The 26,076-nt window shown below is 52.2% G+C and overlaps 2 protein-coding genes across 10 annotated transcripts in view; one reads left to right on the top strand and one right to left on the bottom strand.

The window, feature by feature from the left end:
* Nucleotides 1-26,076, bottom strand: part of CHLSN (cholesin) — a 145,159-nt gene that overhangs the window by 48,856 nt on the left and 70,227 nt on the right. Inside the window, exon 1 of one of the 8 annotated variants that reach the window (XM_072753349.1) lies at nt 16,155-16,353. The exons of the other annotated variants lie outside the window; for them this stretch is intronic. Within the exon in view, the coding sequence (XP_072609450.1) occupies nt 16,155-16,352 (198 nt within the window). The 5' untranslated portion in view covers nt 16,353. Of the gene's footprint in view, nt 1-16,154; nt 16,354-26,076 lie in introns of those variants that run through there. 8 annotated transcript variants of the gene reach the window in all.
* GPR146 (G protein-coupled receptor 146) lies at nt 6,598-25,685 on the top strand. 2 transcript variants are annotated; one of them, XM_026011284.2, is made up of 2 exons: nt 6,598-6,715; nt 19,780-25,685. In XM_026011284.2, the coding sequence occupies exon 2, from the start codon at nt 19,806-19,808 to the stop codon at nt 20,805-20,807; it is 1,002 nt and encodes a 333-aa protein (XP_025867069.1). In that variant the 5' UTR covers nt 6,598-6,715; nt 19,780-19,805; the 3' UTR covers nt 20,808-25,685. The 2 variants fall into 2 exon arrangements, with proteins under 2 accessions (XP_025867069.1, XP_025867068.1); XM_026011283.2 differs by lacking the exon at nt 6,598-6,715 and adding an exon at nt 16,520-16,769.

Below are 26,076 nucleotides of genomic sequence, written 5' to 3'. Positions count from 1 at the left end.
TAGTTGTAAAATCCAATAAAACACGTATAGGATCTGTTTGCTGAAAACTGAAAACGAAATCAAAGGAAAGAAATAAAAGATCTAAGTAAACAGGAGATGTTCTGTGTTCACAGACTAAGGATGCAGCATGGTCAAGTCAGCTCTTCACAGGAGGAAAGGCTGCTTTAATGCAAAACCGAGCAAGACTTTTATACTAATTTTGAAAAAGGAAAATAAAGTAGGAAGAATCACTTGATTTGATTTTAAGAATTACTGTATAGCTATGGTAATTCAGACAGTGTGGTATTGATAGAGGGACACACACCTAGGAACAAAAAGGAATACAGAACCGCAAAACTGTCTCATTAGCACTTTGATTTTTGACAAAGGTGTCAAAGTAATTCATTAGAAGAAAAGAGTCTTTTCAACAAATAGTACCAGAGCAATTGGACGTCCATAGACCAAAAAAAATGAACCTTGAACCAAAGAGGATATATAGATGGCAAATAAACATACGAAAAATTCTCAACATCATGTTTCACACACACCTGTTAGAACGGTCAAAATCCACAACCCTGTTACCACCAGATGCTGGCAAGGATGTGAAGCAGCAGGTTGCTGGTGGCCATGTGCAATGGCACAGCCACTTTGAATGAATAGAGAGACCACAGAGGCTTTTGCTGGCAGTGAAACTACTCTGTATGATACTATAATGGTGGATACCTGTCCTCACACGTTTGTCTAAACCCCCAGAATGTACAGCCACACAGAGTGTACCCTAAAGGTGAACTGTGGATTCTGGGTGATGATGACGAGTCAGTGCAGGTTCATCGATTGTGACACATGTACCATGTGGGGTGACACAGATAAGGAGGGGAGGCTGTGAGTGTGTGGGGGCAGGGGAATATGGGAAATCTTTCTACCTTTTGCGCAACTTTGCTGTGAACCTAAAACTGTTTTTCTAATAGTCTATCAAAACAACAACAACAACAACAACAACAACAAAACAAAACAAGAAAGAAAAACAGGGGTGCTTAGCTGGCTTACTCAGAGGAGCATGTGACTCGATCTCCAAGTTATGAGTTTGAGCCCCACGTTGGGTGTAGAGATTACTTTAAAAAACAAAACTAGGGGATCCCTGGGTGGCTCAGCGGTTTGGCGCCTGCCTTTGGCCCGGGCACGATCCTGGAGTCCCGGGATCGAGTCCCGCGTCGGGCTCCTGGCATGGAGCCTGCTTCTCCCTCCTCCTGTGCCTCTGCCTCTCTCTCTCTCTCTGTCTATCATGAATAAATAAATAAATAAATCTTTAAAAAAAAATAAAAATAAAAAACAAAACAAAACTAAAAACCTGATCTAACCCTCACAAATATTAATATATAAAAATTAACTCAGATGGATCATAGACTTCCATTAAATATGAAACTTTTAGAGGAAAACGTAAGACAAAGTCTTTTAGACATAGGAATTAGTGCAGGATTTCTTAAACGTGACACCAAACACAGATCCATTAAAAAAAAAAAAAATCATTAAATTGACTCCACTAAAAGTGAGAAACTTCTCTGCTCTATGAAAGACCTTGCTGAGAGGACACAAGGCTGAGCCAGAGGCCGGGACAAAGTACTTACAGACCCACAGGTAACCAAAGTCTCATATCTAGAACACACGGAGAACTCTTGCAACTCAACAGTGAGAAAACAAACAACCAAGTTAGAAAATGGGACAGAGACAGACATTTCACCAAAGAAGGTATAGGGTGGCAAATAAGCACACAGAGAGGTGCTGGCTATGGTAGGCATCGGGGTAGAGCAGATGGAAGAGCACGAGGAGGGCCCACTCCACACCGGTCAGGACAGCTGAAACCAGCGGGGACCACACCCAGAGCTGGCAAGGCCACAGAGAGCATGGGCGCTGGGAATGCAAACATGCTTCAGCCTCCCTGGAAAACTGGTTGACTCTTCAAAAACTGAACATGCATATACCCTGTGACCTAGCAATTGAGAAATGAAAGCTTATGTCCACATGAAAACCAGTCACAACTGTGCAGCAGCTTTATCTGTAATTGCTCCAAGGTGGATGCAGCAAAAATGGCCTCCGAGCGGTGAGTGGCTGAACACAAACTGGCCCCTCCATACTACTACTGCTACTCGGAAATAAAAAGGAGTGGTGTAAAAAAATAAATAAAAATAAAAATAAATTAAAAGGAGTGGTTTAATGACACACAACAACAACTTGGATCTCTCAGGATGTTAGGATGAGTGGAAAAAGCCAATCCCCAAAGGACACATACTGGATGGCTCCATTTATAACTTCCTCAAAAGGACATAATTACAGCACAGATGGGTGGCTGCTAGGAAGGGGCAGGGGATGGTGTGACTGTGAGATCCAGCACAAGTGTAGATGAGCCTTCCTGTGTCTTGATTTTGGTGGTCATGGGAGCACACACATGCACTGTAACAAGGTGCCCACAACAGTTTTCTGGTTTTGACACTGTTCTAGAATTATGTAGAATGTAACTATCAGGGAAAAGTGGGGGAAAGGTACAAGGGAGTGCTCTCTGCTATTTTTACAACTTCCTGAGAATCTATACTTATTTAAAAATAAAAAGCTAAAAAAAAGAGAGAGCACTCCAGAACAGAAACAGAACCGAAAAAGCAACTTCTGTGCCCTCTGTCTGGGGGGCTGGGCATGGCTCAGACGAGCTGTTCCTGCATGAGCTGCACATGTTGGTGACAGGCCCACACTCAAGCCAGAAGGAGTAAGGCCACTGGGGGTACCCTGCCTCACTCAGCCCTCACTTGGCTCTGGGCCTGACAAAATGCCCAGCCCTCGCTTTTCAGGGCAGCAGAGCCTGGGCCCCTCCTGCTTTCACTGGGACAGGCTGCACTGGGAAAAGCAAGTAAAAGCGGTGCCCAGCAGGGTACTGGCCCATCGCTTGGCCAGATCTGGGGGCTGCGGTCTTTTGCGGTTGTGGAGGCACTCCTTCTGGATTCACCACTCCCAAGCTTCTTGGGGAAAGACAGCAGGTGCAGCCCAATGGGCAGGTGGCCACAGTCCCAGAGAAGCAGGCTGTCGGAAGCCCACTTGGGCACCGGTTCCACCAGTGCGCCCACTCCCACTCTGTGCAGGAAGTGCTTCCATGCACTCTATTTTTAATGCCGATGAAAGGCTTTGGAGGAGGAAAAGCAAACTGCCAGCACCAAGATTCCAGCTGTTGGTGCTAACTCCCACGGGGGCTCAAAGCCCTCAGTCTGCATGCCCACGAAGCCCCACCTGGGGCCAGGCTGGGCTGTGTGCCCTTGCCCAGTGGGGACCTATTAGGCTGCCGAGCTGCACCCCGGCTGCCTCTGACTTGCCCTCCACACCACAAGTAGCAGTGCGCAGTCTCTTTCTTTGGCTCCCTCTTTTGGAAATTTTACAGGGGTTTGCAAACATACACAAAAGTATATTGAATCGAGTGTTCAGCTGTATGGCCCATCTCTCCTCTCCTGCCCTAGCCTCGGATGATTCTGAAGCAAAGCCCAGACACCACATCTATCTTAAGCACCAAGCTCTAAGTTCTAATGCTCTCGGGGGCCCCTGTGCTCCCATGTCCCACCCCTCAGAGCACAATGAAGGAAGGTTTCTCCTCACACAGCAATAGCCCAGGCAATGAGGAGCCCCTACCCCGGCCCCCTCCAGTGGGCTCCTGTCCCAAGCAGCACCCTACTCCCCCCTTTCCTCTAGTCTAAGACCAGCTTGTGGGTCACCCTGGTATGCCCATGCTAATTTTAATTCTTTGCCATTCTGGAATAAAGAATGAACTACTTTTCTGGTAAAGTAACTGGCTGTTCTATTTTTAGGATTAACATTACATGTATCTGTGTGTACTTGCATAGTACAAAATATAGACAGATAAGATTATATAAATGAAAAATATGTAACTACAAAGAATAAATAGCTTTTCCTAAGAAACAGAGTGTTTTTATTAACTGTTCTGTGGAAGCTGGATTGTGAGTTCCTAGCTAAAATTGGAGCAGAAAAGTTTGATTGGATGAGTCCAATGAGATGCCAAGCTGTTCTCTGACTTTGTAGGCATGTACGTCTGTGATGACAACACAGAAACCAGTGGCCCAGCCCTGAACCAACAGCCAGACGTCAGCCACATGCTTCCCATCTACCTACAGGCTTTTCTAGGGTGGGACTTGGTCTCCTACCAAGCCCTCCACAGTGCCTTAGCAACATCTACTACAATCTACTGGAGCCCTGAAAAACATGAACTTACATCAATAGGACCACATAGAAGTCAAGATATGAAACCTTTCTCTAAACCAGACTCACAGGAATATTCCTTGTCCCTGATCAACGCATCACCCAGGATCAAAGGTAATGTCAGCACATAACAACCTTCAACAGGAAGACGACCCTGCCTGTTAAGGGAGGTTAGGGCAGTGGAAACCCTTCACATCATTGTCCCTAGCCCACAAGAGAATGACCACATGCAAACAGACTCTGGGTAGCAGGCTACTCTTGAGTTCCCAACCAGCAGTCCAGAGTCCCCTCAGTGTGGAATGCAGCTTTTCTTATCGACTGCCACTCCAGAATGATCAGGAAGTCTTGCCAAGTCTCCAGACTGTGTGAAGCAAAGGGCCATTGTGATGTTTCTGTAATCCAGGGAGAGGCATCTCCGTGATCTCAGCAGAAAACTGGGCCGGAGTCTCCCTTTTCACTGCAAAGTGCGGTGCACAATTAGGGCACCAGCCTTGTGACTGAAGCCAATGCAGCCACAAAGGCACAGCCCTGGGGCCCAGGGGCCCATAACTCCTAGCCCTCAGGAACCCTCACTAGCAATCCAGGGCAGGGCAACTCCATGTGGTTTTCACAAAGTGACATCTGAGCATGATGCGTTCAGAAACCCAGGATTCAGATCCAACTCACACGGCCCAGGATGGTGGTGTGTCCTCACAGATATCTGGCTCTTCCACGGAAATCGGCCTGAACGGTTGGGGAGTAGCTAGCAGCAAGCTACAAAGCTATAGTGTTCTGGAGTGTATTTATGTTCCCCAGCTCTAAAATGCTGATCTTGGCTCAGCTGAAGGATGGGCTTACTTTGAAGATCACACAGACTCTGCCATTCTTCCTAACCCTGTTTGCCCACTTGGGGAAGTCTTTCTTTGCAGAGAAGGCAATATAGGTGACCTGAGCGCCAAGTGGCTTTGATGGAACTGAATGTCAGCTAACCCCAGTTACAAGCAGCCGCTCTTCTGGGCCACTGAGTACCCTGTGGACAGATCTCATTAGACCTGGCATTCCAGGGACTCTGAGCAGAAACTCTGTCTGCTAAGGCCACCCAGACACTGGACAGAACACTTTCCTTGGGCAGACTGGGTCCAAATCCTGACCCCACCATCTGCTGTGTGACCTTGGGCAAGTTGCTTAAGCTTTCTGAGCCTCGATGCAACTTAAAATGAGAGTACTATATTTCATTACTGCTAAGACACATTTTCTCTCCCATTCTAACATCTCTAAAGTCAGGATGAGTCTTGTAACTGATGGAGTCAGAATTTAATTGGCAAATTGTTTTCTTTCTAGGGGTTCACAAAGCAATGGCATATGTAGTATTAATGTTGTCTTAGACGTGATGAGATGTGACTATAAATACCTCAACAGACTGTTGTGGGTGCTTCAAACAGAAGCTGGCAGAGTAAGGCTCCCCTAGCTGAGAGGTGCTGCCTGACTGTGCCTGGTCCAGGCCTCAGGGCACATGTGGCCTGTGGCTGGATACCCACTTCTCTAAACCCACTCCTGGTGCTGGGCTGAGGAGCAAGGTGAAGAAATGACAACAGGGCCAAGCGGGTGGTGGGGCCCAAAGTATCTATAAGTGACTTGGACAGAGAATGGGGTTCTGCTGAGCCCTTCTACCCATCAGAGTCTAAAGCCCCACAGCTGATTCCCCACTTCCCTCTCTCACCAGGGGTCAAGAAGCTCTCCTGTGAAGGGGGAGGGCCCAAGGCAGAGCCCTAAGCAAGCAAGGAGCACTGTGATGCTCAGCACCCGTCTTGGTTGCTATCCTCATGTGTTGTCACACAGCAGATCTCTGTTCAGTTCTGCAACCTGCATACTTTGATATTCAGAAAGAAATGTTCTCAGCCCCTGGGCCGGAATGTGCCGCTGAGTGTATCAGTACGCCATAAGAAGTACAGCGGGGTAAATCATCTTGTTCTTCGGACTTTCCCATCGTTTAAGTCTAACAACAGCCACCAAATTAACGAGGCTGCGCACAATGCACTATTTTTCAGTGGTTTTCCTGCAGCCAGCTCCGTGGACAAAATCATTCCTAAAACTGGGAGGTAACGGGTGAATTCGGAGCAGCGCCGCCGGAGGAGGAGCAGGTGCACCGAAAGGACCAGATCACAACCTGGGGGCGGGGGGCGGGAGGCCTGTCCCCTGCAGATTAGGGAGCCTTCTGACTCAGCAGTCAGCACCAGCGCTTCAGGGAGCCCGAGAGGGCGCCCGGGGTCTGCAGCCGGCACGCGGCTGACCTCGGGTCAGGGAACGCGCGCCGCCCCGCCCGAGCGGTGGAGTGCGGTCCGCGGGCGGGGGCGGGCCCGGGCGGGGGGCGGGGGGCGGGGGGCGGGCCGGCGGCGGTCACGTGTGTACACAGGCCCGCGCGGCGTGCGCGCCGTGAGCCCCGCCGCCTCCTCGGAGCCCTGAGCTGCCCGCCCCGCTGCGACTGCGCGGCCCGCGGCCCAGCGAGCTGGTGAGTGGGCGCGGAACGCGGGGTGGGTCGGCGGCCACTCTCGGGGTCTGGGCCCGCGCGGGGAGCGAGCCCGGGGTTGCGGCGGCCACGGCCACGCACGGCCGGTGAGCGCACCGACTCTCGGGTGCCTCGGCCCTGCCCTGGCGCTGCCCTCTTGCGGGGTGCGGGCGCTGTCCTGTCCTCCCTTGGCTTGGGGGTGCTGTCCTGTCCCCCGGAGGTTTGGGGTGCTATCCCCTGGGAGGGGGTAGGGGCGCTGTCCTGTCCCCTGGAGGCTTGGGAGTGCTATCCCCTGGGGGGTAGGGGCGCTGTCCTCTGGGGGAGTAGGGGCACTGTCCCCTGGAGGTTTGGGGGCACTGTCCCCTAGAGGTAGGGGCGTTGTCCCCCAAAGCTTGGGGGTGCTGTCCCCTTGCGGGGCAGGGACACTGTCCCGAGTCTGGGGCCAACCTGCCGCTGTGTACTGACTGGGCCGTCGCTGCCCTGCGGTCATTAACCTGTGGAGGGGCATGTGGTTCAGCACCACTGAAGGTTCCTCACATGTCCTGCAGGCGGGGCAGGGCAGGGGGGAGGGTGGTGGAGGGAAAGGAGGCTGACCAAATTCTCCTGGGTCAGCTCGCGTATAGCTTTCCTCCTTATGATTACACAATTTTTAGTTAAGTTCTGGAACTACATCTAAATGTAGTCAGCAAGTCTGTTAAGTGTTTTAGATACTTGATAACACGTAAAATTCCCTGTTCATGGAAAGGCTCCGTCATAGGAAGGCAGGGACCCCAGCCTTTGAACACCCCATCTGCTAACAACAGGAATCAAGCAAGCAGCAACTTAGTATCATAAACAGCTTACCTCTGGTCTCTAAGCCAGGTACTCCTCTGCTGTCATCACCTGACTAGTCTTTGCCCTGTCCAGAGGTGGAGAGCCTGAGGGCACTCGTCCATTTGATGTGGAGAATACCATTTACCCCTCTGATCTCCCCCATTCCTGGAGGTGTCCTCCAGCTCTAAGTAACCAGCTCCATATTTCAGCTGAGCAGCTCCTAACCTCCTAGCAGAGGTTAGCATTCAATTGCAAAAGGCCAGAAGCTGGCTTCATGGACCTCTGCAAATACAAGAGTGTGAGGAGAATGGCTCTGACCATGTTTCTAGGCTGCTCATGCATAATGGTGACCAGATCCTCCATTGTCCTGACTCTGTCTAGCGGGGGTGCTGCTGAGTGACAATCACATCTAGTGTACAGCCACTCTCCAGGATGCACAGCACAGCTCCTGAGGGAGCTGCTGTAGGGCCTGGCTCTCCAAACCAGAACCTTTACTATCGTCCTGAATGAAGCAGACCTCCAGATAAGTGTTTATCAGGCCCCTCACATACAGGAGGCTGGGGCGGTGAGCCTGTCACCCAGGGCCACACACAGCTTTTTGACCATGTTGTGTCCTGCCTCTCTAGTAAATTTGGAAATACCCTGAGGATGGAAGAACACAGCTTTAGGGCAGAACTCAAATGTCAATGCTGAACTGGTGTCCCTGTAACTCAAAGCCCATGGCAGGCTGATGAAAGGCAAGGTATATCCACCTAATGTGGGTCATACAGACTTTTAGGTTGGGATGTAAAGACTGATTATACCTATTATATAATGAGAAAGTGACATACTTGCAGAGATCACTGCTGGGAAATATGCTTGTGTGACTTACTGATGGGAAGAGGGCCCTGCTGCCTCCTGGGATGAGGTAGGGTGGGGAGAGGACTCCTGGGGCAGCTGCATACATCTCGCATCCCTTGGATGTTATTTGGAATCCTGAAAACATAACTGCCACTTGGCCTTTGGTGACCCAACAACATACCAGGGTAGTTAGTGTCTTAGGGGTGGTAGGAGGTGGGGGTGAGTACAGAGAATTGGGGCCTCTGCATTAATTAGGGCACATGACAAATCATGCCCCTTCTTCCTTAAATGGGGTTTCCTGTTATCTCCCCTTGCTTGCTCCTGGCTCTAAGGCTAAAGCCACTTGTATAACCTGGCAGCATCTGCCCACAAGGGTCTCACAGGCCTAGGACGCAAAATACCACCCAGGCAGGGGACTCAGTCTAGGTAAGAAAAAGGTTGATCTTCTCTCGAATTTGAGATACCAAAATGTCATGGTGCTAGGGTTAGAGTTCAGTCCCCTGGGAGCCTCTACTTGCAAACACAACATCCCTCCCATTGCAGGACAGTCTGAGATGGGCTAGGTGTCCTATGCCTACCCTAGCAAGCCCACCATGGGTCCCTTTCATACCCATACATGCCAGTGGGGTGTGCCCAGGGGCTGCCACTTTTAATTAGAACCCAGCAAATGGAGGAGGCAACTGTGACGAGTAAAAATAACCAGTGGTTCCTCTCTGGGAAAGGACCACAGGCGCTGATAAGATCAGCGGCCCTGAGTGCCCCATACCCCTCAGGCAAGAGCACACCTAGCTAAAGGGTGGGAGAGATCAGGGAGCCCTGCTGGTGTGCCAGGCCTGCCCAGAGTCTGAAATGGAGACCTCATCTGTCCTCAGCCCCTTGAATTTCCGAGTGAGTCTCTTTTCATTTCTGTTTCCCCCTGGCCCTGTGTGCCTGGAAGGAGAGCATTAGCCTCAAACCAAGTTAGTCAGGGAACAAAAAAGCCCAAGTAACTAGTGCTCCGTTGACAAAAGAACGTGTGTCCCATCTCCTTCCAGGGAAAGGAAGCCAGTGGCCTGGCACAGGCACCCTGCTGTCCCAAACCTGGCTGCTTGGTCTCAGGCCCCACAGTCCTTCCTGAGCCAGCAAACATGCCTGTTCTCTTCTACGGAGAAAGAGAGGCAGCTCTTTGTTTATGCATCTGAGCCAGGTTGCCTGGCTCACTCACTACTCTGCAATTTAGAACCGTAAAAAGCAAAAAGCTATAAAAATCAAAACAACCCATCTATATAACGAACAGTTTCTTATCACACCCCAGGAAGGCACAGCGTTTGTGATAGGAATCAGTGTGCGTAAGCTCTCTACATTGAAAAACCTATGAAAACACCAGCCTTTCCGGAGTGTCTGGCTCCTACCAGCTGGATGTTAATTGTAGCTAAAGTCTCTGCCCATTATTACAAAAGGAAATAAACATTCAGGAGTCATTTTCAAAGTATTTTGATTGTTCTAGAACATTCATCTGAAGTTGAGTCTCATGGTGCACAGTGGGTCTACGTCAAACAGAAACAACCCACAGGACCGTCAGCCAGGCTGAGGTGTCTGCCCACTTAGGGTACACTTCCTGGGCCTCAGAGCCCCGTGCCCACACCCAGACCTCCCAGCAACAAGAGGCACTCCCACTCTCTCTGCTACCCGTTGTACTGCATAGGGTCTACTGCTCACCTTGGGGAACAGCCTCTGAGAGGACCTAATAATCCTCCTCTCTAGCCAGGCTTCTGGCAGGAATCAAGAGGCAACGCCCCCCCATTCAGAAAGCTCTCAGCAGGTGTCAAACAGAGAGCTGCAGCAGGACTGGCTGGGGGGGGGGGGGTAGGGATAGCAGTCAGGGAGGGCTCCCTAAGGTGCTGCTGCCAAAAGAAAACTTCAGGGGTGTTAGTACCTGTCACGTGAACAGGGGAATCAAGGAAGTCTAGGCAGTCTAGGCAAGGGATCGGTGTGTGCACCCCTCCACCCCTGCCCCAGTGTGGGCAGGAGGCCCAGCACCAGGGGGCCCCCAACACCAGAGGACAGGATTTCCTGATTAACAGAGCAAGGAAATAAGGGTAAGGTTTTAGTGAAACCAGCTTAGCTGTCTTGGAACAGGCTGATTTCTCTTTGCTGGTTTTTCATCTCTGCAGGCTCTGCACGTGTACATGCCTGTGCACACACGCACGAATGCATACGCACATGCAGGACTCCCAGGAGGCATGACCCCCACCCACCCCAGCAGCAGCCTGCTTCTGAGTCCCTGCAGTCCACCATCACCGCCCCCAATGCTGCTGCTCTGACCCACTCCTGGCATCCTGCTCCACAGAAATCACTATTTACCTTAGCCCTAGAGTTTAGCAAAGTTCACTTTCATTGCTGACAGACATGCCCTTTGAATCAAGGGCTGGTTTATACCATTCTGGACTCTTTTTTGAAAAGGCACAGAAAGCAAGCCACCAATGTCCCGCCTCAAAATGCTTCTGACAGGCAGCCTAACTGGAGCATGGGCCTTGCCCCAGCCAAGAGGAGGAGTGTCACTGTGGAGAGCACTCCCTGAATCCTCCTGAGTTAAGACCGGAAACGAACTGGACCAGAGCTGCCCCCCCCCCCCCCCCCCCCCCGCCGTGCCATGAGTCCTGTGAACACAAGCAAGGGAAGCACACATTCACACCCCAGTTTCATGTGAGTGCAGCACCAGGAAATGCACGGTCTGTGCTGTTACAAAGCTCTAACCTGGACCATGAAGCCTCTGTGATGGGATGGTCTGTGCGCATGGCGGGTCTGGAGCCTGCTCCACCCTTCCCCCAACAGCCTGCACTAGGCTTGTGACTATTGCTCAGGGCCTCATACCTCCCTTCCTGTGTCCTCTTCCCATGTGTCAGGTGACAGATTCTGGGCAGAAGTTCATACACCAGCTTTCTGTGCATTCACTGTGTGTGGGAAGGAGGGGACAGAACTGCACCTTCCTTGTCCCCTCACCAGGGACTCGCTGAGGCCCACCATGCCATGCTCTACAGAGCTGGATCCACCTAACCCCCCAGCAGTCACATGAGTCTCCTAACCTGGGGAAACTGAGGTAGCATTTTACCTGCCTAAACAGCGCCACCCAGCGGGTAAGCATTGAGCCTGGGCATTAGTCTGGGCAGCTGACTCTGAGACCGAATTTTCAACTAGGTGAACACTCCACAGAAGTCCGGGCATGTGTGCCTGTCCTGACAGCCTGCTATGCCAGTTCACAGGTCACTAGGAGGCATACGTTTTCGTATAAGCAGCCTCCTTCACTGTGGAGGCCCTGTTTCAAAGTTCTCCCATGTAGGGTAGACTGAGGTAGGCCAGGGTTCAAGGCAGTGCTTGAAATCAGAGCCGCTTCCCCAAAGCAGGAGAGTTGTTTAGAATGGGTGCCATCCTGTGTCATGCACGCTTGCTGCACCAGGGTCCTGGGATGCACCTGTCCCTCTCCATCCCCAGCACCTGGCTTCTGCCACTGCAGGCACCACCCTGCTGCTTCTGATGCTTGGCCCCTACTGGTTTTTCAGGGCTCGTCAGGCTGCTGAGCAGCAGCATGGCCTGTCTATGTTGCTCATCTTCCTTGTGGCCTGGCCTCCCACCAATAGGTCTCCACTCTATACCTGTGGCCTGCAGGGCTCTTTCTGTCTAGTATGCTGATTCACTAGTCAGCCACCAGTGCTATGGCATGTCTCCCCAGGCCTGTGCTGCTCGTGTATCAGGGTCTCAAGGCTATCTGAGTGACTCCTACAGATGTGGCAGGCTCAGGGGGTTGCCGTTACCATAAGGGAAGAAACCCAAGAGCCCAAAAGTACTAGCTCAGGGCCCAGAGCTGAGGGTGCATCCACGGAGTTCCAAGCCAGCAAGGGCAGCTGCCCACAGGGGTGCTCGAGCTAGTGCCAGACCTTCCCTGCCACCGTCAGAGGCCCTCTTCGATCAGGACCCACAGGTCTGCAAGTCAGACATCCTGGGGGTTCCCTTCTGTCAGCCTTCTCCAACTGCTCTATACCTCCAGCCTGTGGCACACAGCCTGTCCTCACTCAGGTGGTGAGCCCATAACCCCACCAAAGAGCCTTCAGACCCAACGCAAGGGGAGCATGGCATGAGCAGGAGGTGGCTGAGAGAGCTCCTAGAGTTGGAAATTGTCAGATCTAAGAAAGCATCTTCTTGAAATATAATTATTGAAGCACAAAGGAGATCTTTCAAGAAAATGGCTTTTCTTTTACACGTAAGATTATTTGTAATGAATGTCTGTTGCCCAACTGAGGACACACAGGCCCTAGCTGGGGATGTAGGGAGAAGAAAGAGGGCCTGGAAACCATGAAGTCCCCAGAAACTAAGATGGGGCACAGTACCCCACAAGGGCTCCATGCCCTGGGGGACTCCTAGTGGACACTTGGACAAAACAGCCACCTGCATGTCCACTGGCCTCTCATTCCATCCTCGGCCAGCACTAACTGGGTCTTCCCTACCTGTGGGAGGCAGCTATTGCACTGTGCCCTTCTGACAGGGTGGCCTCAGGTCACCCCTTGAGCCAGCAGAAGCCCGCATAGCAGTGCTGTGACACCAAGTGCACAAATGGATGCCTGCTGTGACCATGCGACTCTGTCCTTGTGAACCTCAGCCTTCCTCTCCTCTAAAGGGTAGGGCTGCTGGGGCCCAAGAGGTGACCCCTCCAGACTGGAGAAGAAATGACCACAACTTTGTTCCCTCTAAAGACTTCCCACCACACAGCCAGCCTCATGCATGGGACATCAGCTCAGCTCTTAGGTCCCCTCAGGCTTTTCTGGAAGAGAATGTCATTTTGGACCTCTGGACTGTGGAGGCTGCCTTCTCTGGGATGTGCATGCTTCCAGGCTTGAAAAAAGGGGTGCTGTGCAGCTGCAGAAGCATACATGATCTGAGTAGTGATCTGAGTTGGCTGAGGGCTCATCTGGGGCAGGGGGCTTGGGGCTGCTGTGCACTCTGACCTGGCCCAGGGTGCAGCTACTCCTTGCTTCCACCAGGCTGGCCTCTCATCTGCTTTCCTCCCTCGGGCACCTGCCAGCCCAAAGGCCTGGAACCCTGCTTCCCGGAAGCTGTAATGGCCTCACCATCTCAAGAGAACAGGATCCGGAAAGGGAGCAGGCTCTTAAAAGGCCAGCCCTGTTGTTATGATATAGGGGCTTTCTTCTATTTGAGTGTAATTAGAAAACAAAACAAACACACAAAAAGCCCTAAGAAAGGTAGAGTATGTGAGTCACCTTTATGGAAAAAGCCAGAAGAAAGTTACAACGGACTCTGTCTTGGACAACTCTAAGCAGGTACAGGGTCCCTGGCCTGCAGAGCTTCCTCCCTGTCCTTGCTCAGTCAAGATGCCCGGTGCCTGTAAGGAGCAAGCCAACCTGACCTTGCATGGCAGTCCTGCAGCCTCTCCCACTGGCCAGGGGCTGGGCTGCCACTCTGTCACCACGGAGGCCTGGGGCCACATCCCGCTTCAGGCCCATGTCCGGCCACACGGAGGATGGGGCCCCGTGCTCCTACTGCTGCTGTTCTTGTGGATGCACCTGTGTGTGCTGGCGGTGTCCTTGCTCTGTGGACCTGGGCTGACTGGCAGTCCTGGCTTGCCAGAGAGCACACTGCACTATACATACTCCACGGGAGAAGCAACCACAGACCCATCTTGACAAGGGTCTCGAGGGTGGGTGGGTTCCTTCTCCCCATGGAGATCTAGGGTGGAGAGGAGAGTGCTCTGGGAAGACATTCAGTTATTCGTGTGTTCCTGGGTCCCCACGGAGTTCCAGTCTGGATCAGCTACCCTGGGAAAAGGCTGGGACCCCAACCAGGAAGGGAGAGGTTCAGGAACAGATCAGCACCCAGCTGAGGTGAGACAGTGGGCTGGCAGGAGTGGGAATCCATGGGGGCCCCAGGTACAGTCCTGTCTGCTGCAGGCCTGTGAGCCGAGCCATTGCTGTGGGTGCTGACACGCAACCTGTGTGGATGTCATGGGGGAGTCAGTCCCAAAGGAATTTGGGAGGAGGTTTTGGGAAGTGTGAAAAGCAGTAGCAAGTCTGGCATCAAGAAGCTGGAGGCAGGCCCAGTAGAGGAGGGCAGAGGAGCTGCACCGAGCAAGCTGGTCAGGTGGGAGAAAGTGGGGCAGGAAAGGCAGGCGGGCCAGGCGGCTCTGCCAACAGACCCTTTTAGAAAGGGCTCTAGGGTGCGTGGAAAAGGAGGCAGGCCCAGGAGCCAGGGAGGCAGCAGGGAACTCTGTCAAGGAGGGGCCTAGGGGTCCTAGGGAGGAGGTGTGGAGACAGGCCTAGCCTGCTTGTAAGGCCAGCCTGGATAAGAAGCCCACTGGGGTCCTCAATGACCCTGACCCCTTCAGTCAAGGGAACACAGCAGGTGACAGGGCCCTGAAAGCTAAATTATCCATCCTGCCTTTTGGGAAGAATGTGGCAGATTTCCAATTGAGAATGGGTGGAGCAGGGAGTCGGGCCCTGCTGAGTGCTGGCCCAGTGTGGCCCTGGAGAGAGAGCCTTCCTGGAACCACCCGCCTCCCCCGGCTGTGCTCCAAGTTCCTCTTTCTCAGGAGTTGGAAAGGTGGTCTGAGGCCTGGGGGGAGAGAGGGAGCCAAACCATTGTTCCCAGGTCCACCTCCTCCCCAGATGGCCTGAGGGGAAGTCTCTGTTCCCAGGTTCCTGGACTTGCAGAACCAGAGTGCACAAAAGGGAAGTGGAGTCACCGCAAGGAAATGGGAACCAGAGAAAGGCAGGCCTGGGCCAGCCCCCACTAGAGGCCCTCTGTGGCCAGGAGGGCAGGCTTGGGGGTTCAGAGGCATCTGCCTGGTTCCCAGGTGCAGAGTGTCCAGCAGCGCCCCCGCCCCACCCGTGTTCTCTGAAACACCTCAGCTATGCTGAGTCAGCAGCTGCTGGACCCAGCTGCCGTGCTTTAACAGCTGCCCTATGACTCGGGTTTAGACAGGACCACCGCTTGGTACTCATGCCAGACCTGCTTACACATGGCTGTTCTGGGGGTGCTGTCCTGAGTACTTCCCATCCACCTGTGCCATGTGCCCAACAGCCCTGGGCTTGGCTGGCTCCACCCCTGGTGCTCACAGGGACTCGTGTTCTGTTTGCACAGGATGTGGGTGAGCCCTTCTTGGGGCAGGCACTTGGCTGACCTATGCCTGGCCCCCTGCCCCTCAGCCCTGTCCTCCTGTAGACAGAAATGAATGCTCATACCACACACCCATCACTGGCCTCCCCAGAAGAATGCTCGAACAAAAGTATAAAGCTTGTCATCGTCAGGCTGACAAAGCGACCAGTTTGTGTCTGGAATCATGATCATCCTGGTACTTGAGACGCAGGAGAACTACACACAGAATTGAACTCTGGCTTAAGACATAAAGTTGATAAATTCTGTATTTACTAGCTGTCAGCAAATAGAAACTCATGCCTGTTTCAGTCAAAGACCCAGCACTGATGGTCACCTCCTGCTCTCCACAGATCAGCCCAGTTAAGGCACACAGGGACAGCCCCTCTCCAAAGCGTGAGCCAGGGCCACACAAGCACGAGAACTAGGAAGGAAATTCTAAACAGACTGTGCTCCACGTGATGATTTCCTAAGAATGGAGCCACCCTTAGCCCAGCACGGCCGCTTGCCAGCTGTCCTTCCCACGGCCCCAGGAGGCAGCCATGGGCAGCAGGGCAGTGGCTTCCTGAGCCCTTGGCTGGGGGGACACAGCCAGCAGCACACAAGCCGGCAGCTCCACCGTGGCCAGTGACCCCAGGAAGATACCCACCTTCCTTCCTGCCGGCACTGAGGCTATGCCCGCCCTCACTGCCCAGGTTCCAGGGTGAGCAGCCACAGCTCGGCTCCACGGAGACTCCATGAGGCCCATAGTGCTGTCCTCGGTGGCCACTCCGTTTCCTTGCTCAAGGGAAAGGGGGAACTCGTAAGTGCACATGCTCTGCACCCTGAGTGTTTGCAACAGCCACATGGACCCTGGGCAGTCACTGGGTGCAGGCCTGGGGTGCAGACAGTAAGGAACCAGAGCGACAGGACAGGAGCCTGATCCGACGGTGCTGGCCCTTCCAGGCACAAGCCTGGTTCTGTGAAACTGGCTGTAAACAGAGAGAGGGAGGGGCCACGGTGCCTGCCAAGGGAGGCAGAAACTGAGCGATTTACTGGAGGAAAACAAGTGGTGTGCTTCCACACCGGGCACTAACTGCACACACGCACCCGCGCAGGAAGCCAGCGCCGTGCGGCTGCCGCTGATAAGCACACGAGGTGGGGGGTGGGAGTGGTTTGCAGAGAAACACAGGATCCTCTCTGGCGTTTGTGCTTACGGACAGAGTGTTGCTTATGGACAGAGTCTGCGGTCCAGGCACAGAGAAGTGTGGGGCTTGGGATAAAGGTAAGCAGCCTGAGGCTCGGCACTGCTGCAGGCCACTCCAGGCCTGTACCAGGGGACAGTAAGGGGACATGGGGCCCCAGGGGACATGAGGCAGGCCGTGGCCAGGGAAAAAGGAGGGAAGTGACAGGGCCTAAGGAAGAGTGTGATCCTGGGGTCCCGGCCTGGGCACAGAGTGCGTGCCAACCTTTCTTGCTGGCCAGCACCCCACTTGAGCCAATGCCTGTCCTAATGATGGTGGAGGGCCCTTCCTTTTCTGGGGCTGCAGTTCCCCTTTTCTGGGGCAGGTCTTTGTCCTCTTATGAGGAAAGAAAGGGACTTGGATGTGAGAGTAGGTGGGACATCTCAGGCTGACCCTACAGGTCCTTGTGCAGGACGTGAACCTGGCAGGGCCAGACCAGAAGGGTCTGCCTGTGGGCTGGTCACAGCACAGACAGATGCTCTGGGATGGAAGATGTCCACAGTGGCCATAAGAATGTACAGTTTCGGGGATCCCTGGGTGGCGCAGCGGTTTAGCGCCTGCCTTTGGCCCAGGGCGCGATCCTGGAGACCCAGGATCGAATCCCACGTCGGGCTCCCGGTGCATGGAGCCTGCTTCTCCCTCTGCCTGTGTCTCTGCCCCTCTCTCTCTCTCTCTCTCTCTGTGACTATCATAAATAAATAAAAATTTAAAAAAAAAAAAAAAAAGGAAAAAAAAAACATTAAAAAAAAAAAAAAAAGAATGTAGTTTCCTGAGGCCCAAGGCCCATGAAGTCTGGCGGACAAGCTCTCTGCAGCCATGGGCTCCTGCTCACTGCACCCCCACCCCCAGGTTACTGTCAGAGTGATAGTTCAGCATGGAGGCCACATTTAAACATCCACAGCCAGCTCTGTAGGTATTCAGGAAGGAGAAGGAGAGCGGAAACCGGCCATGTAATCAGCTAAAAGAGGACATAAAAGGGACCCCGTCCCCAGCTTCCTGCAGGAACCAGTGCCTTGGCTGTTGACCCACAGGTGTTCCAGGAGCATGCCATCCATCTGGGGCTCCCACCTTTCCCCCCAGAATCCAGCCACTGGGGTGCAGAGCACCCACCAGGGCTAGAGGCTGAGGAGCCCTGTCTAGATTTTAGGACCTAGATTTTAGCCCATGCTGTGGATGACAGTAAACACTTCTCCTAAAAGTAACGTAACCAGTACGTGTGGGCAGAGCCCGGCCAGCCCTGCGCCGAGCCTGACCCTGGACATCGCTACCGTCTGACACACGACATACATCATCTCAGGCTGCTGGGTGGCATTCATGAAGATTGCAGAACATCCCTGCTGACTCGATGTCCCTGCTGTCTGCATGGCCCACCTGCCCATGGTAATCTGATGCTGGGCTTGAATGCAGATACAGTCCTGTGTGAGGGCCCCAACCTCCCTTCATTTTGTTCAGTGCTAACCGTCCTGCAGCCCCTGTGGCCCAGGCGTGGCAGGGCAAGGCAGACCAGTGGGTCACACTGCTCTTTCTCGATGTCACCCCCTTGTTTCCATGCCAGGCTCCGTCCGGCCTGCAGCACAGCAGCAGGGCCAGACCTCCGAGCCCTGTCACGGGCAGCAGGGCTGGCAGATCCCTGTCCAAAGCCTGGGAAACAAATGTTTGCTTTGCATGTGCTTACCCAAGAGAATTTCTTATTGTAAGAGTGGAAGATCAGGTTGGACCAAACTATGTTTTGAATGTAAGGTTTTCCTCCAAAGAATTGACATTTGTGAACGGTGTTTTTTCTTCACATTATGGGTTCTCATGGCCAGCTGTGTACCCAGGCCTCCCATGCACTAGGACACAGGACACTTGGTTGCATTCCGCCGGGGCGCTGCCTCTCAGGCTGGGTGGGGGTACTAGGGCCAGTGGCCTACCCCTGACTGTCTCTCTTGGCCTGGACATCTTGGCAGGGTAGAGCTCCCCAATGGGAGCATGCCCTCCTCCCCGAGGAATCCCAGGCTACATGAGGGTTCTCACGGATGTGCCCTCACTGGGACTGTGATGGCCCTGTGGAGACGAAGGTATGAGTATCTCAGCCTGTGGCACCCACCCCCACTTCCAGCCTCCTACCAGCCAGCTTAGCACCTCGTGCTCTCTCAGCTCAGTTCAGGGCTCACCTCAGTCACACATGCCAGTTTGTCTAGCTGCCTATCTGCTCCCATGTGTGTACCCGTGCCTGCTCATGGAGCTGGAGGTGCATCATAATGGTGCAGCCTGGGTGGCATGGGAGACAGGGCGGGACTGACCACCAAATCACAGACAGGTGTGGAAGGCATGCAAGCAATTTCTTTGCACTATAAGAAGCGTCTGGGCCAGGTTGTGGCCTGCCTGCTCGGCAGAGGCTGCTATTCTTACCCAGGAGGCTATGGAGGGTCACCCTGTCATAGGAAGGCCCATGTCAGTACACATCTTAGCCCCTAGTGCTGTCCAGGTGCCACCCTGGCTGACCTGCCAGCGTCCCCAGGGGCACCTTGTCTTTCTAACCCCACTTTCAGGAAGAGGCTGAATAGCAGGGAGTTACGAGGACTTGCTCAAAGCCACGCAGCCCAGGTGGAAGGGTCAGGACTGGGCCCTCACGTCCCTGGGGCTCAAGGGCCAAGGACATGACGGGAGTGGGGGAGGTCCTGCAGTGTCCCTTCCCAGTGGAGAGAAGCCGGGGCCCTGCAGGAGGCATGAAGCACGCCAGGACAACTCCCCCAGTACTAGCTTGGGAAAATCATCCATGGCTCAGACTCTCAGAAACAGGCTTAGGGAGACTTGCCACGGCCGTTACGATGACTGCAGCATCGTGACCTTGTTGGACTGAAGACAGCCTTACGACAGCACCTTTGCACTCACAAAAAACACTCAGGACAGAGTATTTTTGAAAAGGCCCATAGTCTCTGACTGTTCCTGTGAGAGTTCAAGGGGCAAGGCTTTCTTCCTGCACCACCTCTGCATTTCGGAGGGTTTGCAAGCCCAGGGCTCTGGCTCAAGAACACCCCTAACTTTCTGCTGCTCTCTCCCACACAGCCCAGCCCGCTGCCGCCACTGCCGTCATGTGGAGCTGCGGCCCGCTCAATGGCACAGGCAGCCTGGAGGACCAGCTCCTCTGCCAGCACTTCCACTTGGTTCTGTCCATCTTCTCTCTGCTCTACCTGGTCGTTGGCGTCCCCATCGGCCTGGGCTACAATGCCCTGCTTGTCCTGGTCAACCTGTACGACCAGAACAGCATGACCATGCCCGATGTCTACTTTGTGAACATGGCTGTGGCGGGCCTGGTGCTCAGCGCCCTGGCACCCGTGCACCTGCTGGGCCCCACTGCCTCTGGGTGGGCCCTGTGGGGCTTCAGCAGTGAGGCACACATCACACTGCTGGTGCTGTTCAACGTCTCCTCCCTGGTGACCATGTACTCCACAGCCCTGCTCAGCCTCGACTACTACATCGAGCGCGCTCTGCCACGCACCTACATGTCCAGCGTCTACAACACCAGGCACGTGTGCGGCTTTGTCTGGGGTGGGGCCCTGCTCACCAGCTTCTCCTCCCTGCTATTCTACATCTGCAGCCACGTGGCGGCCAGGGTTGTTGAGTGTTCCAAAATGCAGGACACAGAGGCTGCTGATGCCATCATGGTGTTCATCGGGTACTTGGTCCCCACCCTGGCCGTGCTCTACGCACTAGCACTCATCTCAAGGATCCGGAAGGAGGACACACCCCTTGACCAGGATGCGGGGAGGCTGGACCCCTCGGTGCACAGGCTTCTGGTGGCCACCGTGTGCACACAGTTTGGGCTGTGGACGCCTCACTACCTGACCCTCCTGGCGCACACATTGCTTGCCTTGCGGGGGAAGCCCATGGATGGGCGCTACCTGGGGATTCTGCTCTTTGCTAAGGATGTGTCAAGATTCTTGGCATTCTCTAGTAGCTCTGTGATGCCGCTTCTTTACCGCTACATCAACAGAAACTTCCCCGGCAAACTCCGGCGGCTGATAAAGAAAATACACTGTGGGCACCAGAGCTGCTCCCCAGACCAAGTGGGGGTCCAGCAGGTGATGGCATAGAGAGCCGACTCCTCTGATTGTGGCCACTCTGAGCACCAGTCTTGGGGCCACGGTCAACGTCCACTGCGGAGCCACCTGACAGATGGCCAACAGTGCATGCCCTGGAGGCACAGCACTTTCTCACTGTCTTCCCCAGGAGGTCACTGAGGCAAGAACAAAGGACAGCACAAGGCATGTTCTCGCCAAGTTTTCTGCCGTTCCAGACAGGCCATGCTTCCACCAAGGCCACATTGTTCAGAGCAGCAGGGGCCTAGAGTGAAGAATGGCTGAGTTGGCCCACCTGCTTCTGCCGGCGGTGTGTGCCTGGTCCTTTAGGTCCACACTGTCAGCCTCCTCCACACTGGGTTCCCTGAATGAAGTGATGACAATCAAAAGCCAGTATTTACATGGTCTTGTTAAAATCCTTGATTTCCTCTCTTACATTATTTTTGTTTATGAAAAGAGAGATTTGATAGAAAAGTCACAACAGCATGGAAAATGAAGGAAACAACACAGAAGAGCACCTGTGTTGGACAGATGGGGTTGGGCTTCATGACTGCAGAGTCACCCTGAGGAGGCGTGAGAGGAGAGGTGCACGGTGTCACACACAGAGATGGCATTAAAGTGTTTCCGCAGGAAAAAGCCAGCAGCGTGGCTGGTCTTAAGCGAGAATAAAGTAGCCCGGGGCGCTCATCTTGCCGGCCCAACACACCTGGTACCCCTGCTCTCCTCACAGGTGACATTAGCTGACCTCTTTCCATGTAGGTCAACTCCCCCCTAAATGGGTACCAAACTGAACAATAAAGGTAAACTGAAGAAAGGAAAGGGCGGTTTCCACAGAACCTCAAAGGGGCTGCCGGGGGGAGACGGGCCTGGAAGATGGAGCCTTGTCTGGCATCCAGAGTGAATAGGGCCACCCTGGCCACCTCACACCTGTCTGATCCTCCGTGGCTGCTACTGGAGGAGAGCCCAAGACCTGCCTGCTTAGCCAGAATCCTGGATCCTCCACACTGTGGCCTGTACACATGTGCTTTAAGACTGTGGCAACGGAAGCCCTCTGCCTCCCACACCATCTGTTCACCTGCACCCCAGCTTCACAATACATCCTACCCCTGCAGCCCCTAACTCCAACTCTGAAACCCACAAAACTCTAAAAACAGGGAGATTTGTTTCTCAAGTCTGCAGCAAATTAATTTGTAGCAGACCCTAACCTGAAGTGGCAAGAGGGCACTTTTCTGAGGAAAGATGAATGTGATCCTGGGGCCCAGCCCCAGTCCCAGTGTCCTACAGTATGCGGGCCATGCTGCTTGTTAACTGTCTGTGTGTGTGTGCATGTGTGCATCTGCACATACAGAACCCAGGTCAACAGAAGTTGTCTGCTAAAAGGAAAACTATAAACAGGCACATTCCTTAAAATATGGTTTATATTTCAACCTAAGTTTTCCTGCAGTGTGATGGTTACAGAGAACAGCTTGGGCTGGAATTGGTAATTTGGTGACTGACTCCCTCCTGCTTTTAGGGTTGTGCACCCAGGAAAAAAATTTTTTTTTGGTCATTGCTCAGTAATGCACCGTATTTATTTATTTATTTTAACCTTTTGACTCTCTTCACCCATTTCCCCCACCAGCCACACCCTGCCCCTGACAACCACCAGTCTGTTGATTCTATGACTTTGGTTGTTTTTTGAAAGATCCCCTATATACGTGAGATCATGAGGTGTTTGTCTTTCTCTGACTTACTCCACTTAGCCCAGTGCCCTCCAAGTCCATCCATGTTGTTGCAAATGGCCAGATTTCATTCCTTCTTGTGGCTGATATTCCATGGTGTGTGTCATATGTATGTGTACACAACCCCTGCCTCTTCTGTGTCTGCTCCTGTGTCTTGGCCATGATGAATGATACCCCAGGAACACAGGTTGCAAACATCTTTTCAGTTAGTGGTTTGGGATCCTCTGAGTAAATATTCACAAGGGCGATGACTGGATCATAGGGTAGCTGTTTTTTTTTAACTTCCGAGGAACCTTCTTGTTTGAGTGGCTGCACCAGTTTGCATTCCCACCAGTGGTGTCTGAAGGTTCCCCCTTCTCCATGTCCTCACCAGCTCTTGTCTTCTTGTTGATGGCCTTCTTAACAGATGTGAGGGGATCTCCCTACTGAGGGATGCAGAGTGCTTTCATTTCATGTACATGTTGGCCATCTGTATGTGTTCTTTGGAGAAATGTCTATTCTGACTCTGTGCCCATTTTGCAATCAGACTTTATTTTGCTACTGAGTTTCTTTATGTATTTTGGATATTAGTCCCTATCAGAGATATTAACATACTAACCTGTGACAACCTGAAAACTGAGTTCTGACCTGTCTGGTCCAAGGATAACAGAGTGTGGCTCTATTTTTTGCCACGTTCTGTTCAGGGAAATCTCTCCATTTGGTCCTGGTCTCTTGGGAAATTCAACCTATGATTTAGTTGCCATTGTTTTTTTAATCTGCAGAATATATCCCCTCTAGGATGATGTGAGTTAAGAGTCTGGGCAGAATCATGAAAGTACACTGGATGCCAGAGCCCTGGTGTGACTTGAGCCTGGTAGCTGTGAAACTCTGGACAGGTTCTGTGGGGCCCATCTACTTCCTAGCCAGTAGATCCAGGGCAGAATGAGAGAAGTTTCCACGTTGCTTCTGTCAGGAATGTGCTATTTCTACTGAAGGACACAGTCCCCTCCACTGCTCCAGGTCTTCTGATGGGCTGGGGTTTCTTTTCAAATCCTGAAAGCCTCAGGCCTGACCCCTCCCCACTCCTTCCACCCCCACCCTCCTCAAGTTGTGGGCTGCACAATGGGTAGTCCCGAGGTCATGGCTCCCCTGGGAAACCCTGGCGTTGGCTGAGTGACTAGTGCAACTGCACAGTCCCCTAGCACTGCTGCCATAGAACTTCTCTCCTCAAACATGCCTGTTCCTTCTTGGCTTCTAGTTCTGTCATGGTGGGTGGGAAGCTCCAGAGCCAGGGTCAGGCCAAGGTCCAGTATGCATAGCCAGGCTCTTGGGTCAGGAAGCCAGCACCGTTATTACCAGAAATGGGATCCAGCTTGTGAGCTGGTCTGTAGTGGCAGTGCTACTTCAAATAAAAAGTCCCTTTTCCTTGCTTCTCTCCTCTGTTCTTTACTTAAGGAGAAAGAGGTCCTAGGAGAGAGGGAAATCCCAAGAGCAACGAGCTGAGGGGCACACAGGTCTCTGCCACCGCCCTTGAGTCCCTCACCCCAGCCGGGGTCCCCCAAACAGGAGAGGGATCTAAAATCATGGGTTTGTTTGTAATTTCTCAGTGGCTTTGGTTGCAAACTGGCTTCTTTCTGGCAACTTCCTGGGGACCTGAGAGAGTCCTGCCAGGGGTCCCTCCCCATTCCCAATGCCCACAGTTGCTGGTGACAGAGGGCCCCCAAGGACATGTGGCAGCCTGGCAGCTCTTCCTGGTGAAGCACCGGCCCATGGCAGGCTGGGGTTCCTGTGTAGACCCTTAACCTCTAATGGAGACCCTCTCCACTCTCACAAATGTGTCTTTACCTCCATACTCTTCTCCCTGCTGGCTACACCTCTGCCACCAACCCCACATGCTGCAGAGCCTACTCCCCATTTGATGTTTGTTTATCTGCATTCTTGTGCTAAATTATTCTCAGATGAATCTGGTGTGACCCGACATTTCTCTTCCAGGTATGGGTGCTTCCAGTGCTTCTGTCAAGTTGTCAAAAAAAAAAAAACCAAAAACAAAAACAAAAAACTGAAAGAATTTTGAACTGAGAGAAAAATGGAAAAAGCTAAAGTAGACTGTAAATGCACACACACATGCATATATATATATATGCATGTGTGTGTGTATGTGTGTATATATATATATATATACACACACACACACCCTGTAATTGATCAATCTGTATTTCTCCCAGTGAAAGTTTACGTTCCAAGGTAATTCTGTTATCAAAACTTCTAGATGATCACATTTTTAAAATTAATCTCATTTTTATTAATCCACAAACTCATCTATCTTGCCATGCTTAAGATTACAGAAAGCGAGTTCAACCTTAGGTTTACTTCATGAAGGTTAGAAAATTTATCATAGGAAACCAGACATACTGTTACGTGTGGCAGACATGTCAGTAGGCCAAACATTCCTTTATGGAATGCACTTGATAAAGGATAAGCCTGAAATAAATTATTAAGAAGCTAAATTATAAGTCCAATTCTTGAATTTAAAATCAGTTGGAAAATTTGGGGACTTTTTCATTTCTCATCTGTTAAATCTGCTCCAGTGGTTGCACCCGTTGGCCTAAAGTTCTATGTAAATGATGAAGAAAAACCTGCTAAAGAAAAAACCCACACATTTGAAAATTTAAATTATTTGATATATCTTATTCAATTTTGGAATTCTTAAAATGTGTATTTCCAGGGGTATATGATGTAGATCATAAAATGGCACAGAACTTACCATAAAACTGGTTATTTCCTGACGTTACAATTACATTAATACAACCAGTAGTCATTCAGCTGCATACAAGCCCCTAGGCTTTGGCTGCCAAGTGGCAGAGGAGCCGTACTCAGAAGCCACTGCACAGGTCAGTCATGAAGGCTAGCAGGGACAGCCTTACAACTCTTACAAATGTTATTCTTCCTTGAGAATAATAATTTAAAAATTGCTGACTGCATCCTGAGGGCTGAGTATAGAATTGAGTGTCCTGGTGGCTCCAGAAGCTCCATATAGGAGGGGCTGTCCCCCAACCCCTCTGCAAGAGGTCAATGAGCTGTGTACACAGTGAGTGCTCGATACACTTGAGAAGTGAATGAGTCCTCTACAAATGAATTTGAACATACAACATACCTATTTTATATTAATAAAGAATATGCAGTTTAGACTTTATGATTTGTCTTATTCTGTTGAGCATGTGTATGAGACAGGAGTTCTGAGTACAAAGCATTTGTTGAGTGCCTATTGTGTTCTCAACCTTTCTCCTGATATTTAAAACCACTTCGTAAGTTCTTTTGGCCCATCTTCCATTAACATTAAAGTCATGTGAACCTGTAACGTGAGATGCTAATGTACAATATGCTGTGAAGTTGGAGTGCAGTACTTTTTGAAGTCCTAGCAGGACACTACATGACTCAAATACTTTCCAGCCTCTAGAGCAGGCGTGTTTGCGGAGCTCCACCCAGTGGCCATCGGCAGACCTTCACTCTGCAGGACAGCCAAGTATCGGCCACAGAGCTCCGGGACACTGGGAACTGTGTTCATGCCATGTGAGGGTGCTTCT

Source organism: Vulpes vulpes, chromosome 3 (assembly GCF_048418805.1).
Source record: "Vulpes vulpes isolate BD-2025 chromosome 3, VulVul3, whole genome shotgun sequence".
Taxonomy (NCBI): domain Eukaryota; kingdom Metazoa; phylum Chordata; class Mammalia; order Carnivora; family Canidae; genus Vulpes; species Vulpes vulpes.
The sequence above is the reverse complement of the archived record's forward strand: the minus strand, read 5'-3'. Positions and strand labels throughout refer to the sequence as shown.

What these genes read in the sequence shown, in the direction of transcription:
- GPR146 (XM_026011283.2), top strand. Translation starts at nt 16,718, where the DNA reads ATGGACAGAGTCTGCGGTCCAGGCACAGAGAAGTGTGGGGCTTGGGAT. An exon ending in GTGTGGGGCTTGGGATAAAG is followed by an intron (nt 16,770 to 19,779) that starts GTAAGCAGCCTG and finishes TCTCCCACACAG; the next exon opens with CCCAGCCCGCTGCCGCCACT.